At 46.6% G+C, this 21509-nt stretch overlaps 1 protein-coding gene across 3 annotated transcripts in view; it reads right to left on the bottom strand.

The window, feature by feature from the left end:
* The window catches only part of GLB1L2 (galactosidase beta 1 like 2), a 55084-nt gene that overhangs the window by 14552 nt on the left and 19023 nt on the right, over positions 1-21509 (bottom strand). For 2 of the 3 annotated variants that reach the window (XM_073321090.2, XM_073321091.2), the window contains exons 6-15: positions 21192-21284; positions 17623-17704; positions 13187-13251; positions 8663-8747; positions 6446-6583; positions 5039-5119; positions 3842-3948; positions 2623-2769; positions 1475-1546; positions 469-547 (exon numbers count right to left, since the gene is read on the bottom strand). In XM_073321090.2, the coding sequence (XP_073177191.1) occupies positions 469-547; positions 1475-1546; positions 2623-2769; positions 3842-3948; positions 5039-5119; positions 6446-6583; positions 8663-8747; positions 13187-13251; positions 17623-17704; positions 21192-21284 (949 nt within the window). The remainder of the gene's footprint in view (positions 1-468; positions 548-1474; positions 1547-2622; positions 2770-3841; positions 3949-5038; positions 5120-6445; positions 6584-8662; positions 8748-13186; positions 13252-17622; positions 17705-21191; positions 21285-21509) is intronic. The other variant, XM_073321092.2, reaches the window with a different exon arrangement.

Below are 21509 nucleotides of genomic sequence, written 5' to 3'. Positions count from 1 at the left end.
ATATGGACATCATGGAGTGAGAAGAGGGGCACCCCATCTATCTTGACAACCACTATAGGGAGGGACTTGGGAAGGTCTTTAAGATAGGTCCATCCCCCATGAAGTGGGCTATTTTCACCAACTATCACATGTCAGTTACCACCACCCTGGACATGTTTGAATTTATGGTCAAGAAGTGACCTATATTCTTTTATCAGTCTCCCGCCTTGGCTGCCTTCTACTGCCTGACTGCAAAGCTACACAGCATTATCCAGGCACAGTGAAATTCTTGCATGCCTTTATATGACTCAATCCAACACACAGGATTTTAACATTCGATCTGGAGTGTTTGTTTCTGGAGCGTGGGAGCCATTTTAAAAATGTCCTCCGTGTTGGAGGTCCTTGCTAAACACAGACTAAAAAAGAGGCATTTATCTGAGTTCTCAGCCCCATGCACCAGCTTGGAAGGGAAGAGACAACTTAACCTACCTTTCCGCTGCTCATTCAGCATAAGTCCGTAATTGACACGCCCGCAGTTCTCTACCAAAAGCCTGAGCTGCCTGAAGCCCTGTAAAGAATGGATCAGCCTCTGCTGAATTAGTGCACAGCCAAGTGCCAGGTCAGCCATGTTGAGCAAAGAGAGAAATCAATGGTATCGCTCCAGGGGGGAGTTTGCACCAGTAGCTTTGGTAGCTGTTTACAGGACTATAAATTACAGGCATATGCCACAGCTGCAAGTAACTGCAATCACTGAGGAAAACTCAACCTTCTCATGAAACCATAATATTTTGCTGTTACATTTTAAATGGTTGAAATGGTACGTAGAGCTAGAAACAACATGTGTCCAACACCACACAGGCTTCCATCACACAGCTCTACCCAGGAGTCACATTCCTGACCTCCAATGTTCCCTCCCACTCACCCAATTCTCGTCTTTGGAGCCATGCACAGCTCTGCCAGTGCACATTTAGTAGACGTGCTACTCATACGGCCGCTTTGTGCCGAACTGTTGGATGGTTTTGTAATGCGGGAGAGCGTGAGCTCTGAACACACATGAGACCATCCAACTCACTTCACTTTGACCTAAGAGAAGTAAAAAGACTGAAGCATGTTTTGTGCCTATGAGCGAACAGCCTACATGTCCTCAGTCAGCACAGGCAGGGTCCCTAGAGCCCACTGTTCCATCTCATGGGTGTCTGCAGTGTGTGGGTGTGGCAGGAAGTGCACCAGCTGCTACTCTGGAGTGAACCTGCTGACTGGAGTTTTGTCCAACTATTTCCCCTTCTCTGAAGGGGACTCTTGGCATTTTAAGCCACTCTGCTCCAACTGTGGAGTCATTTCAGGTTTGCGTGTAACAACTGCTCTGTGTCTCAGCTGCTGCATCACTGGTTTGCACGAAGCTGGCATTAGACACACTTCTGGGCTCTGCATTCTTGGGGGTGAGCTGGGATTCTGTTACCCACATACTTCTCGTGAGTGGTCTCAGATTACTTACCTGTCCTTCAGGAATTGACAGCTCCACCGTGTTGTAATCAAGGAATCCAACGAACACAGTGTTAACAAACACCTGCAGGAGAGGGCAAAGGAGACCAGCAGAATTCGAAACAGGTGTACTAGACAAGAGATTAGAGCCATAACAGGGGAGGAAGCATCGTCTAACACAGGGGTGGGCACGCTTTTTGGCCCGAGGGCCACATCGGGGTTGCAAAACTGTACGGAGGGCTGGGTCAGAAGGCCGTGCCTCCCCAAACAACCTGGCCCCTGCCCCCTATCCGCCCACTCCCACTTCCTGCTCCCGATTGCCCCCCTCAGAACCTCCGACCCATCCAACCTCCCCCTGCTCCTTGTCCCCTAACTGCTCCCCACAGGACTCCACCCCCTATCCAACCCCCCCGTCCCCTGACTGCCCTGAACCCTATCCACACCCCCGCCCCCTGACAGACCCCCCGTTCCCCATCTCCTGATCGTTGTCCCCCCCCTGAACCTCTGCCCCATCCAACAACTCCCTGTCCCCTGGGATCCTCTGCCCCTTATCCAACCCCCCTGCTCCCCGCCCCCTTACCATGCCACTCAGAGCAGCAGGAGCTCACAGCCCCACCACCCAGCTAGAGGCAGCCAAAATGCTGCACTGCCCAGCAGGAGCAGAGGGCCAGAGTGTTGGCAGCGTGGCGAGGCTGCAGGGGAGGAGGGACAGTGGGGGAGGGGTCGGGGGCTAGCCCCCCCCGGCCGGGAGCTCAGGGGCCGGCAAGGACAGTCCCGTGGGCTGGATGTGGCCTGCGGGCAGTACTTTGCCCACCTCTGGTCTAACAGGAGTCAAGACTCCTGGGGTTTATTCCCAGCTCTGCCATTGACTCATTCTGCAATGTTGGGCAAATCAAGGCATTTCTAAAAATGCACCATGATTTCCTACCATTACCTTCTGTGGATAGATTTGAGCTGATGTTATTGGAGTTTAAACAGACTTGGACCTTGAGCCTGGGATTTAGGCTGGGGCTTCGTTATGAATAGCACAAGGGAATCACAATTCTACTCAGGGAAAGCCTGCCACCTTGGTTCACGGCTGGCCTATTTCACGCCAACTACCGCAGCCAAGCTATTTGCCTTTCTGTAGAGTCAGAACAACAACTGCTCTGTACTCTTTACCTGTGCTCGGTCCCGGACGTTGTCCCTGGAATGCAGCTGTCCTCCGCCGGATATGACCGTCTCGTAGAGCGTATACCCATAGGCCTGCCCGTTGCCATCATTCACTGGCAGGTTCTCCATGTTAACCGGGAACTCTGACTTAATGGGCTGCAAAGGAAGAACAAGTAACCTTTCTAAGGGGACAGGCTACACAGGGGCGGCATCATCAGCCAAGTAGCTGCTATGTCTCACAAACCGACATTTACTCAAATCCTATGCAAAAGCTGCCTCTCTTAAAGGGCTCCCGGGGTGCAAAGAACTGCAACTAAGTGATGAGTTTCAATCCTGCCAACACCATCTCTGCTAGCTGGATGTCTAAGCCTTCATCAGACACAGATGTTCAATTATGGCTATTTCATCACTTCCTTGACAACCTGCTCCATTGCCTATGGTTCTGAAAGCTTCTTCCATGCTGCAACTTAAACCCATTGCTTCTTGTTCAATTCTGGGTGAATAATTAGAGTAGTTGATCCCTGCTTTCTTCACGTAGGAGGTAGTTTTGGCGTAATGGCTAGGGCCAGGGACTAGGAATCAGTACTCCTGCATGCTATTCCTGTCTCTCTTGCTGTGTGACCTCATGCTAATCTATTGACCCGTCCTGTGAATAGGAAAGCATCATTAACCCATTTTACACCCTGGGGGACTAAGGCCCAGAGGGATGGCTGAGGGTTTTGTAAAGCTCTGAAGTTCCCAGATGGAAGGTGCTCCAATGAGCGTGAAGTATTAGTAAATGGAACAGGTGACAAAATGGGTGAAGCCTCATATTTGCAAAACCAAGCATCCCTGAAGCCAAATCCGAGCAGTCCCACATCTTCCTTCTCAGTAAATAAATGGGAGTTCCATACAACGTACTAGGCTCAGGTCTTTCTGATAAGACCTTAAAACACAGGTCCTCTCCCCGTGACATTAAAGATCATGTAGCACTTTAGAGACAAATGGCTCTAGTATCCTTGGCCAAAATGTGCCCTCTCTTCCCCATTCTTGTGGAGCACGTGGTATACAAATGGGTTGACTTCCTCCACCCCAGAGGTGGCTACCTTTCATTGCAGCTATAGATACAAAGTTTGTGAAGCACCTTGAAGTCCTTCAGAATAAGATTATATTATTTCATAGTGCAACGTGTTTCTTTGCATCATCCCATCCTCTTGGCACATTCTCCAGCTCAAAGGACTGTACCCACCTCTACAATAGATAGCAGCACCTCCCACAGAGAGACATACTGCGGCAGCAGGACTGCGCCATATGATGCTTTGTCTGTGATCATAGGAGGGAGGGGCAGAGGCTGCCCTGCAATGCAGAAACAAGACAGGTGTTATATTTCAGTTCTGCTAGATAGATGCTGCAGAAGGCGACAGGGGGGCTTATGGGCACTATCTGGTTCTATCTCTAGACCACAGCTCTGCCTCTGGAAACGTCTTTGATCAATCTCCCTATGGGATCAAACAGAGCACTGTATCCACCTCAAAGAGAGCTCAAGCAAAACTGAAAGCTGGGCCAGGGCTGGTGTATTTATCCAGTGGTGAGAACCACCTGTCCAACTCCAGAGAGAACAGAATGCAAACGGGATCTGTACAACAAAAGCACTTCCCCAGATTTGCATTGATTTTAAGTTTGCTGGCATGACATTTCCCCTGCATGCGGAGACTGTTAAATGCATGCATCCTTCCCGTTGCTGGGAAGTCAGCTGAAAAACCATTTCTGTAACAACCTGCTCTACAACCCCACATTACAAGAAGGATGTGGAAAAATTGGAAAGAGTCCAGTGGAGGGAGACAAAAACGATTAGGGGCTGGAACACATGACTTATGAGGAGAGGCTGAGGGAACTGGGATTGTTTAGTCTACAGAAGAGAAGAATGAGGGGGGATTTGATAGCTGCTTTCAACTACCTGAAAGGGGGTTCCAAAGAGGATGGATCTAGACTGTTCTCAGTGGTAGCTGATGACAGAACAAGCAGTAATGGTCTCAAGTTGCAGTGGGGGAGGTTTAGGTTGGATATTAGGAAAAACTTTTTCACTAGGAGGGTGGTGAAGCACTGGAATGCGTTACCTAGGGAGGTGGTGGAATCTCCTTCCTTAGAGGTTTTTAAGGTCAGGCTTGACAAAGCCCTGGCTGGGATGATGTAGTTGGGGATTGGTCCTGCTTTGAGCAGGGGGTTGGACTAGATGACCTCCTGAGGCCCCTTCCAACCCTGATATTCTATGATCCCTGGGCCTCCTACTCTTCAGGAAATGCTTCCAACTAATCTGCGGGACATATCCGTGTGGGGAGTAGCAGGGATCCAGCAGAGACCCTTGGTGGTCCATTTTAAAGCTTCTCTGGTATAGCACAGGCCAGCATTTAAGGGGTAGAGAAGCTGCTCTGAGGTTTATCATCACCTATGATCTTGGTGAAGAGTTGACGGAGTCTGAAGAACTTGGATGTGTAGTCTCCAGCCTCTGTCAGCACAGCGTCATAGTCTGGAAAACAAGCATGCACCTGTCACAGAGCATCGTCAGCTTTAGGAAAGCAGTCATTCAAGAGGTCAGAGCCAAAGGGGTAATATGTTTATCTCAGGCCTTGTTGACATTAAGGAAGTCTGCACTGGTATAGCTACATTGATTAACTACACAAGCACAAAGTTCCCTAATGCAGACAGGGCCTGAGACATTGTCTCATTGTGTAGACAGACAGCTACTTAATAGCAAAGTAATTCTGAAGATGGGCGTAAAATAAAAGTAAAGAGAAACAGCTTGAACCCACACCTATTGCTGGTATAATAAAGTGTATGGTCAAATTCTGCCCCCCACGTTCACTTCTACAATGCCTGACTGAAGTCAAGGGTAACAGGGCTCTTAACCGATACCCTTCCTCTCCCATGTACACCAGTGCCATCCATTTTCCCATTATGCTTAATGGGTTTTCCCCTGCCTCATACAACTGACTGACAAATAAAATATTTTCTTAACTGTTATTGCAAGCCAAAGAGGAGGGGAAGAAATATGGATGCATGTTAAAGGCCTATGTTTCAGGTAAGAAATCTCTCCACTTCTTGCAATCAGAGGTTCAAATCACAGCAAGCTCAAGTCAGCCCTTCTTCCACGCAACACAAATACGTTGAGGATAGTGCCATGCAGTAAATGGATAGGGGTCCTATCTGCCTTGCATGGTCCCAGACACCTTTCCATAAGAACACAGATTTGCCTTAGCATTCTCTGCTAACATTTCCTCTTTTCCCTCACTGCTGCTCTCCTCCCCAGTGTTGGCTGCACATACTGTGAGGGTCCCAATCTGCATCTGCCCTTAACTCCATGTAGGATAAAGTCAATAGTTTTGGTGAGGACTTTTGGGATGAAAATTGCTATAATATACTCTTCAAATTGTTAAAAGTCAAAGCCAAACAACCAACTATTTTGGTGTCAGAAGTCTCAGATGGTCTTTCCTTAATCATTAATTGAAAGAGAGGAGAGACGCTATAGAGAAAACAGCACCACTTGATGATAACTATATGTCTTTATCTACCCAGTGGTTTCTGACTCAATTCATAGTAAAGGACTCCCCCAAATACTGGAATAGGGCAAGAAATCTGGAGTGTTAAAGGAAACCCTCTGTCACAGTCACACCATCTTCCCAGATGAGCCAAGATCAGGGTCTTTCTTCTCTCCTGTCTGGGTGATGGTGATGCAGAGACAGCACCTAGATCCTTCAAGAAAGTGATGGGCATAGAGCTTTCCATCAGCTGCAGCTGGCTCAAAGGCTGCAGGCTTGCAATGGGCACGCAAGCGAGGCAGTGAAAGAAAACTCACCATAACTTGTGACATCTGGCTTGTACTCATCAAAATCCAAAGCACCATTCATGAAGCCAAAGTTGGTGCCCCCATGGAACATGTAGAGGTTGATGGATGCTCCTGTTTTAAGGACTTCTGCTACAGAATTCACCATATCTGTAAAGGAAGGAAAACCCCCAACAATGGTTCCGAACATCACAAATCAAGAAGGTAGTATAACATAGTACGGACTGAACACGCCAACAATTCAAGAATTTCAAACTGAGCATTTTGTTTACAATCACCCCCCTCTCCCAATGCTTCATGAGCCCAATTCATGCCTGGGGTAACTCCAGTCACTTACAGCTACCTTATATAGTATCAGAGGGGTAGCCGTGTTAGTCTGGATCAGTAAAAGCGACAAAGAGTCCTGTGGCACCTTATAGACTAACAGACATATTGGAGCACAAGCTTTCATGCGTGAAAACCCACTTCTTCAGATGCAACTGAAGAAGTGGGTATTCACCCATGAAAGCTTATGCTCCAATATGTCTGTTAGTCTATAAGGAGCCACAGGACTCTTTGTCTCTTTTACTTTATATAGGGCAACCTTTCCACTTGAAATGTTCTGCAGGAATAATTCATACACAACCCATCCGAGAGAGCCTACATTCCCAAAGCAGGCAAAGTTTTCATTGACTTCAGTGGGAATTCTGCCTAGGCAAGGACCTTGATCTACTATACTGATGACACAGTTACACAGAGAATTGCACAGGTAGGAGACAGGTTATTTTAAGTGCATTATGTTATGACCAAATTATTTAAGTTTCCTTTATTTTTTTAAGATATATTTATTTACCTTGTTTCTTAAGATATGAACTGAAATGGGACACGACCCTTTTGGAAGTACTAAGTTTGAATGAGGTTTATGTTGACCATATCACCCACAAAAGGTAAAATAATCTTGTTGGAGTGAAAACAAATCTATTTACTATGCATATAATGTAATGACAGAGCTATCACAAAATTCTCATGTCATTTTTACTACTGCTGTAGCATACATATGCAGAATAGAGTCCCTTAGAAATTTGCACAAGATAGGGACGAAGTAGCTGAGGCAGTGGGCTAGGAGTCAGGAGATCTGGATTCTATTCCCAAATCTGCCACAGAGTCCCTCTGTGACATCAGCTAAGTCATTTCGTCTCTCTATGCCTCAGTTCCCCATCTGTAAAATGGGGCTAATACTATTTCCCTCTCCACATGGGTGTTGGAAAAATATATTCATTAATGATAGTGAGGTACTCAGATTCTGTGGTGATAGGAGCCACATAAAAATGTAGATCACTAGAACAAAGCTTTACGGGCCTGCTCCAATGCACACTGAAGTCATTGGAGAATCTGCCAGTGACTTCAGTGGGCAATGACGTGTCCCTACGATGACCCATACCCCTGAAGAGGTAGGGAGATAGGAAACAGTGGAGGAGGTGAAACAGTGGAGGAGGTGAAATAAAACCCAGAAGTCCTTTCTAAGCTCCTCACAGTGACTATCCTTATTTCCTTTCCCTTCCACCTTATCTCTAACCCCAATTACAAAAGTTTTCTACAATCCACATAACTATCAGTTCTTCACCAATTTCATTAGCTTGTATGTTGTATCCACATCGCCTACTCTTTGTTTGTCTCTTCAGACTGTGAATTCTTTAGGGCAGAGATTGTCTCTTTTCTGTGTTTGTACAGCCTCTAGCACAATGGGGGTTCGTGACCCAGTTGAGGCCTTTTGGACACTGCCATAATATAAAGATTGACGGCTAATGTCAATGTTTAAATCCAGATTGATTGTTTTTCTGAAAGATCTGCTCTAGGAATTATTTTGGGGCAGTTCTCTGGCCTGTGATATACAGGAGGTCAGACTAGATGATCACAATGGTCCTTTCTGGCCTTGGAATCTACGCAACTACTCCTTGCACTAGCTTGTTGATATGCTTACTCCTAGAGCAGTGAAAACAAACTTATTTGAAAAATGCCACATAAAAATCATTACTTGACATTGACAGGGATAAAGACAGACAAAAAAAAAAAAACCACAGCAGTGTGTGAATCCACTAAAGAGGTTATAAATTTACAGGCACTTGCTCAGAGCTAGGGGCATCGCTAGATAGGAAACTTGATGGAGACAGCATTACTGTACCACGTTTGTTGACAGCAGTTTATACCGCAATAAATCCTAAGTGTGCGATGATAATATATGGTGCTCACCATCTGCATCAAAGACATTATGAGGGCCGCCCCAGCTATCAAACCATCCAGTCCAATACTCCATCACCATCTTCGGCTTATTTTGCTGTTATAAAAACAAAAGACAGAATTACATAGATGGGGTGGTATGGTGATCCAGTGCTCACCCTTGTTTTCCAGAGGCCCATCGTCTGAGTGCTGTTGGAGGAAAAGGCCCTTAAAAGGGTTTCTTCTCAAGCAGACAGAAAAGATCTAGAGACAAAACCCTGGACAAGCAAGACATAGAAACACCTAGGACAGATGGGCAAAGCAGAGCCTGCAGCATATACAGTCTCCTACGATCACACCACCAGAAGGGAAACACAAAGCAACGCAAAAGAACAGGTGACACCAAATGGTTCCACATATCAAGGCTTTGAGCAACTGGAGCAAAAAAACAAGCCAACTGCGATGGTTTAGTTTCTGCTAGAAATTCACATTTATAAATGTCTACTTATCAGCCACACCACTGCAGTTTATGAGTTTGCAGGTGTGCTGTAGCCAATGCTTGCCAAGGTGGGAACAGCAGACCTTAGCGACTTAATGCCTTTTTAATGCTGCATATGGTGATGGCAGGAAAGCATTAGCCTTTGCAGGAATTAGGTCTTCATTAAAAAGCAATTTCTTCCCATTTGTCACGGCTTGCCAGCTCCTTTACCTCCTGTGGAATTCCGCTTGACCCCATCACACCAGACAGTACCATGTGCGATCAGACTTGTCAGCACTCCGCACTCAGGAGGTTTACTCCTAGTCAAGGCAATTTCACCTTGTGTTTGATGGGTGGGGGTTATCTGATGCTATGTGAAAGGGATAAGGTAAGCAGAATTAAAGAAAATCATGTTCTATTAGGAGAATACAACTGCTGGTGCCCGTAACGTTCTAATTGCTCCAGGTTCAAATCAGCTCTTGATAAAATACAGTATCAGTCAAATCAGTCTCAGACAAAACAGTCAAGCAGAGCATTTAATCAGCGCCTTGAATAGAGACCACATCAAGGACAAACAAACCTATGATTCAGACTCCCTAAGAACACGCACGGTCAGCCCTCCAACCCCTATTTAAACTAGTGTTGCAGAGGGAGTGCTGTTCTCCAAGGGTCACGCTGTACCTGGTGATCAGCAATGACTATGAGGTTGGTGGAGAACATGCTACTTCTTGCTCCAGTGCCAGCTCAATATGGCAAGGCCAATTACAGCAGAACCTCTCTAGCCTGTGGGTCACAAAGTCAGGTTAAAATGGCTGGATTTGCACCGCAAACTTTCCAAGAATGTGAAATCCCAATTAGGTTCCAAGCTGGAAAATGGGGAGATGAGAGAACAGACAGGCCACAGCCCAGGGACACAAAGCATTTCTGCAAATCTTCCAGGCTGGCATTTAGGGGAGGAAAGGAAGGTGTTGGTGGTAGAGGAGGAGGAGGAAAGAGTGTGCAATCAAAGAGGAAATTATCATTTAAAAAATAAAACCTGGTCCCATTTTGCTGCTGTGGCATCTCACAACCAGGCTGCAATCTGAGCGAAGTGCTCATTCACCAATTCCCCACCTCTATACATCTTACATCTCTGACAGTGCAAGGAATCTGGGGCACTCAGGTGAAACACTAGACTGGAGTGCTCCTCCACAAATGAACAGTGTTAAATAAAACACCATGCAGGCAGTGTTGAGGGGGTGCCCTGGGACAGGATCCTGCATGAAGCGCTGTCATGAAGCCAATATGTAGGCATATCTGCAACAAGACAGAATGCCATTGAGTCAAACTGCCTCCTGATCAGTTTTGGACCAGGATACCCAAGTCATTAGAGAGAAAAGACTGTTAGAGTGGTGAATCACCCCAGGTGAGGGTAGGAATGACGCTACTACTGTTTTCTTGACACAGACTTAAGACATCACCTCCACCGCCCCACTGTATCAGTTACAAAAGGACAAAGTACAGTACACAATGGGTTAATCCAGTGCTTGGTGTCCTTTGCTTAAATTTGATTTGGGTCTGAAATCGAATATAGTTCACCACCTTAGCTTATCCATACCATCTGGCATTACACACTTAGGAGAGGCTCAGGCTTGGAGTGGAGGTGTGAAGGCTGTAGATCAGGATTGAGGTGCATTGGCAGAGTTGAGTGGGACCCTGGACTGGAACAGCACGCGGTGGGGGCATTGCAGGTGAAGACTGGAACTTGCTGGCAAAGCTGTAGAGCAGCTAAGATTGAGATAGCAGGGGAGGAGCGAGGTAGGATGGCAAAGCTAGAATAATAGAGGAGAGAGCAAACAGCGGCGACACATACCAGGCCCCGACAGTTCATGGAGTCTGTTCCATGAACTCTATAATCCAGACCGCCTTTTTCAATTGCCAGAACCTGCTGTTCAAAGGCACCAAAATAGAGAACCCCGTTTCCAAGCCTGAGTGGCTAAATTAGGGAGTCCAGTTCTCAGACTGATAAGCAGGAACATTTAGGGACGTGCCTAAATGGCTGGTGGAGCCCTTCAAATATGGAATCATACACCCAAACTTCCCACTGAAGCTGCTGTAATGAGCTGCCGTGTTGAATTTGCTTTATCAGGGGAGACTGAAACCTCTATTACTGTGCACTGGCCCCTCGCAAGGGCTGCAGCGCAGCCTGATTGGCAGCTCACTGGCCCCTCGATGATTAAAATGCTTCTGAAACCACGATGTTGCTCAGCCTGACCCTGACTTGGCTGGCTGTGTCATAGGCATGATACTTTTATTTTTATCCTGATCTCGACATGGCTGTGACTGTGCGTGAACCAAGCAGCTTGGCAAACAGAAGGAGCCTTCACTCTGCTTTGTGAGTTCACTTGATTTAAGAAACACTTAGTCCACCCCACAAAAAATTTTGATACACGGGGGATTTAAACTTTAAATTACCCTTAATCCCTCGGATAGTTAGTATGAGTCTAAAGAATCTTCCCATCACCTCCCCAGTAACAAACACTTCAGGAGATAAGATTTCTGGCTTTCAGAGATATCTGGCTACAATTAACCTTTATAGCACAGTAGGGAAAGTATTTCAAGCCAGGAACAGACCAATGCCCAGGCTCCTGTTGGTCAGGCAGAACAGCACAATCCTCTTTAAATGAAAGACACAAGCGTCAGGCTATCTCCACTTGTGTAGAGAGCCCTCAAGCTGCAGGAAAGGAGGTCTCCAGTTCCAAGATCCAGTGGTACCTGCAGATTAATACTCCAAAGCAAAGAGAACATGGAGAATCAGAATGCTGCCAAAGTGAAATTATTCTGGCCTCTCTTCAGTGGATCAATAGCTGCATATGTCATGGAACAATGGAAACCCAGGTGAGGGGAGTCAGATCAGGACCTGCAAATAGGAAATCTGCTCACAGATTCCCAAGGGCTCCACCAGCAGAACACTTCAGAATGCCATCCCCTCTCCCCACCAGCATGCACGAGGCACTCGGTTACGGCTATGAAGGACACACTTGCCAGAAAGGCTGCTGTGGAGTCCTGCCTTCTCCTGCCAAAACTTGTTCACTTTAATTGTTTAATTGATCACTCAATATTAGAAAAAGGAATTACCAGACATTCAAATCTGTTAAGCACTAAAAAGGACAGACAAACATAGACCTCATGCTGCAAATTCAATCCGGGCGAGGGGGATAATTTAATCACATGTTGCTGGTGGCTTTGTGACGTAGCAACAGCATCTTGCTTTTCCACCACACTCATTCCCACCATACCATTCCCTCGAGATGCAGCTGGACTAGTGCCCTGCTATCCAAACATGGGGGGGGGTAGGAGGAGGAGGAGGCTGGCTGGCTGTTGAATACCCAACCCATATCTAAATCTGCATTTTGCAAACAGCCTGTAGCTTTATACAGTGCTACCCATGTTTTCCATATTCTCAGTAACCTGGAGGTTGGCTGTGTCCCCTCAGGGCTGCAATGACTGCAGCTGTGCTCTTGAAAAGCTGTAGGCTTCTGTCCTGAATATCTAATCCCTGTGAGGCTGAAACGAAGCTCTTAAGAGTTCTGAAGCTCCCAGATGCCCAAACCCCCAATTTCATGAGTATCCATGAATATTATGAAATTAGGATTCACCCATAATGGGCTGAACCAGAACCCTAGATCCAAACATCCCTCATCTTTGAAGCATTCAGAAATTCAGAGCTTGATCTACAGCCTCTCTCTCTCTCTCTCTGCTTTATACCAGAGCCGGGCCTCAGCTGTAGAAATTCTGATGCAATGGCACACACTCTATCCCCCCGCTTTCCAAAGAGAGATCCCAGATTGCGAACACTAGCCAAGCTCCACAACCATACGGGAAAACAAGCAGTAAGTGAGCATTGGGGTGCAGCCTCATTAAGGTCCCATCCAACTTCCACTGAAATCAATGGGAAACTTTCCATGGACTTCAAAGGGATTTGGCCCTAAGGGAAGAGGAGTCTGGAGCTTCCACCACAAAAATAAGGTATCAGTGCTTGGATGCCACTGTTTCAACGATAAGAATAGGCTGAACAAAGACAAATCTTTTCATCTTACCTGTACTGTGTCAAGATAGACCAGGAAGCTGGAATCCACCTTCTGAAAGTTAACAGTGGCCAAAGCTGTTGAGAAACAAGAGTCTTCACTAGTGCTGATAAATCAATCCCCTCAACTGATGGAAGGTTTCCATATACCAGGATGGGGCATCAACCTGTCACCAACTCAGAGGGAAAATAAGCCAATTACTGAATCATTAACACAACATCCTGCAGCACGCCTGGGTGCTCCTTGGAGGTCTCCGATCCAAATCCTGACCTACCATGAAGCTTCTCAGCTTGTGGACTTCGACAAACAGTGGAATAGCTGCAGGCCACATTCCTAGCTCTGAATGTTCACACAAAGATACAAGCAAGAAATAACAGCAGCCCACCTCATGGGGTATCCCAAGGCTTAATTAGCATCCGTAAAGCACTTGGAGATCCTTGGATGAAAGGCACCATAAAGGAGAACTGTTATTATTAAAAATCATATCTGGAGGCAATTCTGACCTCCAGGCTTTAGCTGCAGGATACTCTATCCCTGGCAGAGGCTTACAGCTTAACGGTTCTGTGGGGGTAGGTGAACAAGAGAGGGATTGAGAAACCACAATACAAATGAGCCAGATAGATCTCCCAATTAAAGTCTACATCTCAGCAGGGAGACACACAGTGTTTCACCGGAAACAAGCCAACAGCTAGATTATGCTCTTTGCGTGCTGGGTGAAAGGCACTGACTGCACAGTCCAGGAGAACTAGTGCACAAGGCACTTTGACAACATACATGGCTACCCAGTAACCAATATTCCTCAACCCAACAGGGGCTGTGGTGTGAAGAACCCTTAACTCTTCTCTTGCCCTTGCCTGACATTTAAGACACTCCAGTGCAAGAGCTCTGCGATGTAAGATGCAGTGGTACAAGTATTGTTAATACAGAAGTACATTATTCCACAATAATCTAAAAGAGCTGGCATCAGCTCCAGCCCCTGTTTTGTCAAGCACAATGATTCAAACAGAATATTTACAAGAGCCAGAGCCAGCATTTCACCATTTTTACCTGGATTTTCACAGATTTCTGTGACCAATGTGCAAACCCTGAGACTTTGGTACAGACAAGCAAGTCATTTCTTTTGCAAGAACAAAACGTGAGTTTACTGCTGGTGGAAGGCACTGGTTGAAAGCCCTGGAGACAAGGTGCCCAGTATTGCTCTTAGTGCAAATCAAGAACTCCACTGAAACTGGTGGGAGAACAAAATCGAGCCCAAATACTCAGATCTGATAAAGGATGGGCAGCAGCAGGGTAAGCTTTACACACATCCCACCCCAGTGCACTTCAGTCCTGACCTGGAGGGACCAGGAGTTTGGATTCTGTGGCACATTTAGCCCTTACGTTCACTGTCAAGACTGCCAACGAGATTGCCAATTAGTGCAGAGTGTGATGGTAGTTTAATGGGATGAGGCCACCTGTCCACTCGGAATTAGCAATACATTGCTAAGCAGCTATCAAAGACACTGGGGAGCGACAGAGCAAACCCAGATATAATGGTGAACTAGCTAACTAGGTTCTCTGGAAGCTCTCCTTCCCTGTCTGAAGCACCTCCCATCTTCACGGAGTACAAGAGGCAGCTTTTGATAGGATGCCCCAATAACAGCCGCCCACAGCCCCACACCCACAGTGTCTACCCCCTTGGTTGAAATTGTAATCTGCACAGCGATGCAAGGCCTGCTCCCAGGGCCCTGCCTGATGAACTGGGTTGGACGCTGGGGATTGCTGTGCGGGAGATACTTTACCCTACTCCAGCCTGTGGAGAAGTATTGAAGCTTCTTGGCATTGCCACGCCAGCCTCAGGGTTCAAAAAGCCTCTGCAGCTCTTGCACCTCCTTCCTCAGCCCAGGTTGATGGCTGATGGATCCATACAGACTGCAAGCTACAGACTTCATACAGACTTCATCCATACAGACTTCAATGCTACCCCCAGAGAGCTGCGCCATGTGGCATATGCTGTGTCCATGGGTGTGGAGGGGATGCACACCATCAGAAGCCTTGCTCCCGCCACTGCACTGATTCTGAGGCCAGTAGGGTCCTTTACAGCCACAGAGCAGGGGCTAGGAGAGAACTACCAGACTGGCTACGACACCCTGGAGCAGATGCCCTTCCATAATGGATATTCTTCTCTGCAAGGCACCTGTCAGCCACCAGCATCAATGGGAATCACGCACACTTTTAAAAGGAAACCAAGCCTCCACTGACGAGAAGAATGAACCAGGCCTCAGGATCATGGCTTTATATTCCTCTCCAGCCTCATGGCAGCAGTTTCTCCTCTCTCATCTTTCTGCCTATTTCTACAGCAGATTCTATTACCTTCCCTTTTGTGTTTTCAGCCACCTTGCTGCTGCTGCAGCATCACTGGAAGCCCTAGTTATTCCGCATTCCTGATTACTTGACATGTTGACTCTAATGAGCAGATTGTTATGACATCTAAAATGCGAATTGGTATCAAAGCCCTCTCATCATACAGCCCTCTGGAAAAGACAACTCCGCACGAGAGAGAGCTCCAAGGCGGTAAACATTCCCAGGAAAGGCAACGAGTGCTAAAAAAGGGGATTTCCACCCCCACCCCCTTCCAAATGCTGAGCTCACTGGCAGGGAGAGAGTGACCCTGTGTGGACAAGGCTGGAAACTGCTGTAGCTGAAAGAAAAACTGGAACAGGCTACACTAAGTCGGGGTGCAACTCCACAAGCTTCAGAGTTACACCAAGAATGCATTCCCCCCGCTTTATTTATTTCAAATGTAAGAGCAAAGAAGAGTGGGGAACATCTCTTATTTTGTGATCTCCATGCAGTTCTCTCTGGACCGAACATCAGCAGCACTTGTGACCAAGGCTACGATTTAGCCATGGGTATTTTTAATAAAAGTTATGGACAGGTCACGGGCAATAAACAAAAAGTCACAGCCCATGACCTGGCCATGACTTGTACAATAAATACCCCTGACTAAATCGTAGTTGCTGGGTGAGGGTGGGGGCGCTCTGGCAATGCTACTGCTGCTCTGGGAGTGGGTCAGGCAGGCTCCAGCATGCCACTGCTGCTGGGGGGGAGTGGTCTGGGACCCCGCCGCCGTGGCTCTGGAAGTGGGAGGGGCGGCCCAGGGCCCTGCCACTGCTCCTAGCGCCAGGGCCAGCTGCCTGGGGCTGCCTAAGCAGCAGCCAGTGTGGCTGGCCCAGCTGCTAGGCCGGCCCTGGGGTCAGCCACTCCTGCCGCTGCAGAAGTCACAGAGGGAATCCGTGACCTCCGTGAAAGACTCGCTGCCTTACTTATGACTAACATAGCCCTGGGACCTGCAAACCGTTACACAGGAAAGTAATCATTACTCAGATGGGTAGCCCCACTGAAGTCAATGGGAATAGTGAAGTGATTAAGGGCTAGTTGCAGGATCAGGCACAGAAAAAGGAACATCTCAATATGGTGCTGTATACAACACCATCAAATGCAGAACACAGACACTGGAGCTCATGTACCTGGGTTTCTGTATGGCTAGGTGCTAAACTGGGTTTCTAGGAGTTATTTTCAGGGAGATCATAGCTCATTAGGAGGATTGATTTTTTATGAGATTTATATCACAAAAGTCAACTTGTCTCTCCCGACTCCTCTTCGCACCCGAAAAGCTCCACGCTCTAGGGACAAGTGCGCAAATGCCACAGTAACCCACGGCAAGCCAGCCTGCCCCTCTACAAACTATTTTCAACCCTTTCAGAGCGGTAAATTTCAGTCTCCCATTTCGGCTTTTCATGAGGCCTTCTGACTTTTAATGTAAAATCCAAAATCCTAACAAAAGGTGATTGCACTTTTAATAATTGTTAGGGTACCAAGTGCTTACATGTAGGCATTTTTAATATGTTAAATTGAAATAAATAGCTAGGGCAGTATCTTTAGCATCAACAGCAATTTCAACCTCTTTGCTCAACACCTCTTGGTATCTGATCTCTTACATCTTCCAAAGAACGCTAATGGAAGTTGCAGGTGCTCATCACCAAACAGGACGAGGTAGCTATATATGGTTAAACCTTATTATATCCAAGCTGTTCATCCCTATCAGCCCTTGACTCCTCCACATGGTCTGAAAAGTGATATATAGCTCCTCGGTGCTCCAACATGCTGTATATCCATGGTGCAACTCTGCTGCCATCCATATCCCAGTCATTACATTGAAAAGGAGTGTGCACTAAGCTCTTTGGGACTCTTTTTTAGTTCTGTGCTTGTACAGCATCTAGCACTATGGGATCCCAGTCCTTGACTTGTGCTCCTATGTGCTAACACAACACAAAAAATAATAAATAATAGAGATGTACCTAAGGAAATGCACCTCCCGTCATTTAAGGCATCAGTCTTTTCCACCATTCCAGACTAGAAGAGTAGCTTTAACTTTTCCCCTTGAAAAGCACTGCAATGCCACATACCTCCTTCTACGTAGCCAGAGGAGAGTCCATCCTTGTTGTCAGAAGTCATTAACAGTTCCACAATCCCTCTGTCTAACAGGGCCTAAATGGGGGGGAGGGGGGGAGAGGGAGAAAAAAAATCGTGTTGGGTGGGACCCGAATTTAACATTTCACCGGCACACGAAGGAGGTACAGTTCAGTACCATCTTTCTTTGCAGTGGAGGAAGGAGGATAGGGGACAGACCTTTTGGCCAGATACTTCCAAACTATTTTTTGTCCATCCACTGAAAGAAATGGAAGAAGTTTCATCTGGGGCCACAGCTGTGGACTTCACAATAAACCACTGTGCTACTTTCTGGCCAAAATGGGCTATGTAAATATCAAACCACATCTTATTCCTGTTTTCATTGAAGTTAATGGCAAAATCCCCATTCATTTCAATGGAAGCTGGCTCCTTCCCTTTGACGTGCTGTCACACTTTACTATAAGAAGAGAAGTGGTTGAAGTATATATATTTTGAAGCTATCACAGCCTCCTATTCTGCCTCCCTTCATTTTTGTCCCAGTGAGATTCTTTATTTGACTGGATTGGCCCTCCCAAATTTCAGGATTATGTATCCCTGTTGGGCAATATTTTGAACATATCTGGTAATTCCGCTGCTTCCAACTGCAAGGGGAATATAGGGGAAGCAGGCAAAGAAGAACAGTCTGCCTTCCTACCACTTAATATAGAAGATCAGGGTAGGTTAACAGAATCACGAAGTAACGGACACATCTCTCATTCATTTCTGGGCAAAAGGTCATAGGTAACTATGCCAAGAGAATCCCTGAATGGTAAGTTCTGGATGGTGACTTCTCTTAGTTCTCCATTCTACTTTTACCACGTAGTAAACGGGGATAAATACATCTCAGTCTGAACCAGCTACCTGCAAGGATTCATTAGCTAATGTCTGTAAAGCACTTACATGACGAACATTTACATATTGCACAAAGGAAAGTTACATTAAATCAATATTATGACTGAGAACTTAAAGAGACATTTCAGAGATACATTGGCCTGGTTCCAGTTTCTCTGCCAATCTCTGTTCATCATTATATTGATTCGCGATCACGGTTATATCTTAACAGACACTTGTAGTGGGGCAGAATTCTACTGTGGGAATTTTGGAATTTCTCTCACTTGCACTTATTTAATATTCCTAGAGTGCTGCATTAATGTTAGCTTTGTATTTATTTATTTATTTTACTTGGAAGTAAGTAAAAAAACAGTTTTCAGAGTAACAGCTGTGTTAGTCTGTATTCACAAAAAGAAAAGGAGTACTTGTGGCACCTTAGAGACTAACCAATTTATTTGAGCATGAGCTTTCGTGAGCTACAGCTCACTTCATTGGATGAAGTGAGCTGTAGCTCACGAAAGCTCATGCTCAAATAAATTGGTTAGTCTCTAAGGTGCCACAAGTACTCCTTTTCTTTTTAAAAAACAGTGAGTCGCTGCACATTGAAATGCATTACAGGATTTCAGGGTACAACAGGAAAACCAGAATTAGAAACAGAGTCAAAGGCAGGCACAGGTGTGTGTATTCAGATAATCACAGCAGCAGTATGCTCATGTACCTTGAGGAAGGTGGCGGCTGGTACAGGCAGTCATGACAAGGACACAGAAGGGTAAAGGCAGCACCTGACAGGGTGTGATGGGGAGTGGGACCTTAAGGGGCTTTTTTTGTTTTTGTTTTGTTTTTTAATTTAAATGTGAATTTTAAGATGATTGCACCATGTTAACAACAAACACAAGTCAGTCTACAGTCACAGATGGGCAAAGGGAGGTGAAATAACCAGCCCATCATACTCAAAACCCAGGGGCCAAGCCAGGAACAGAACCCAGGAGTCTCTCTGCACCAACACTATACCACACTCTCATCCAAAGCCAAGAGCAGAACCCGGGAGTCCTGATTTCCTAGTCCCTCCTTTCTAACCACTAGACAACACAACCTCAGACAGGAGGTATCACACACAATATCAGAACAGAACGAAAGAGCCTTGCAAAATTCTATTCACCCGCTCATCTGGGGCATGTAATTTGTTCTGACAGGTGAGTAAAATATCACTAGCTCTTTCATCGTCATCACTGTCATCGTAAAAGTGAGCAAGCGGGCTGGTAAATTGTAAAGTCTGATCTCAGAGCAATGCAATTAGTGCCATCTCCATGCCAGAGTGGTACAGGACCCAAACAGCCATTTACTTACATGCTCATCACTTGATATAAGAAGTGGGAGTGTGAACTCGACAGACTTTTTTAAATGGCTCTCACAATCTTTGTTCAGGCTAGAAATCAACCTTCTAACCTGTTAACCGGGACATGTCACATTTAACCCTCCAAGGAGGTGAAGATTGAGTTAGCGCAGGAGGGGAATCATTCAAAAAGGATTAGGAACCTCGCCATGTGACTCCTTCAGTTGAATACTTGCAGGCTAGTTGTGAGGAATAAGATGACCTGAGCCAGAACTAATCCAGTTAACTCTCCAACTGGCTTCTAGCACAAGGGGGCTGAAATACCTGCAAGGTTAATGCAGGAGCTGTCAATGCCACGGCAGAAAAGCAGGGGACACACTGAGTTTATGGTGAAAACCTGGGCCTGTAAACACAATACTCTAGGGAGTGGAGTCTTAGGGGGCAAAAAGAGGACTGGGCCACCTGTTTGAAGCCAAGGAATGTGTGAGAGGAGGTCAGTCTTCGTTCACCCAACCCAAGGTCTTAATAGTTACTCTGAATCTTAAATATTTGCAGCACAAGCATTTGAAAACAGAACACCTCCCCCATAACACACACACACAGCAGGATGCTGAGCAAATAACTTCCCTCTCATACATAACAGGATCTTTAGATTCTCACGGAAAGATGACCCTCTGAGCTATAAAGTGGCCCCAGTTAATTGTTTGCACTGGCATGGGTACTGTGCCAGCAGCAGGTAAGCAAGTCAGCATGGCTCATATCTGATTCACCAGGATAACACAGCCTCCTTGAGTCCACACCAGCTCTTTGTGCCCAGCTCAGAAGCGCAGACTGGGTCACGGTCTCTGCTTGATGAGGATGAGGGAGGCCTTAATCAAATTAGCCTGCCTGGCCAATATTGAACTCCAGATTACAGAGGTTTATGAGGAGGCTTGTTTCTAGCTCACAGAAACTTCCCTCCCAGGGAAGGCATTGGATCAGGCATGCCTCAGAATGACCACAAAACTGCTTCTGATCTGGAGAATAGGAATGAGCACAGCCAGGGGACAGCCTTGCCCAGGGCCAGGTGGGTATCCTTGTGTTTCTGGGAAGAGCTCATGGAGTGCAAACAGTCAGCATACACGGGCTCTTGTCTGCAGTGAAGGGGTTAAACAGGACCTCTTTCCCCACTCCCAACCCCCATCGAGATACAGGGTAGATCACTTCACCTGCTACAGGGGCATGGGTATTGGAGGTTAGCTGGATCAGACACTGACCCTGCTGATGTTCTCCAGGTGTGGTCAGGTGTCAGCAGAGGTCTGTAGGAGTGCAGGAAAGGAGGAAGCTAAAGAGCAGGCTCAAGAGTGGGAATGCCAACGTTACCGTTTTAATGTAGGTCAGGTACTGAGGGTCTTTGGCGTAGGAACCATATTCATTCTCCACCTGCACCGCGATGATGGGGCCCCCTTTCTTGTACTGTAGGGAGAGACGGGAGAAGCTGATCACCAGGTTCAGGGTTTCTAACCCAGCTGAACCTGGGGTTATACCGGCCCTGGGCTCAAGAAACGAATGCCTATGAGGAGGAGAGGGGAAATCACACTTCAACAGTTAAGGTGGAAAAGCCTGTGCCTTCCAAGCTAGGAAAAACCTGCACTGTCACTGCTGTGGGGAGAAGGAGGGTGGGGAGGAAGAGAGTAATCT

Source organism: Lepidochelys kempii, chromosome 22, assembly GCF_965140285.1.
Source record: "Lepidochelys kempii isolate rLepKem1 chromosome 22, rLepKem1.hap1, whole genome shotgun sequence".
NCBI lineage: Eukaryota > Metazoa > Chordata > Testudines > Cheloniidae > Lepidochelys > Lepidochelys kempii.
The sequence above is the reverse complement of the archived record's forward strand: the minus strand, read 5'-3'. Positions and strand labels throughout refer to the sequence as shown.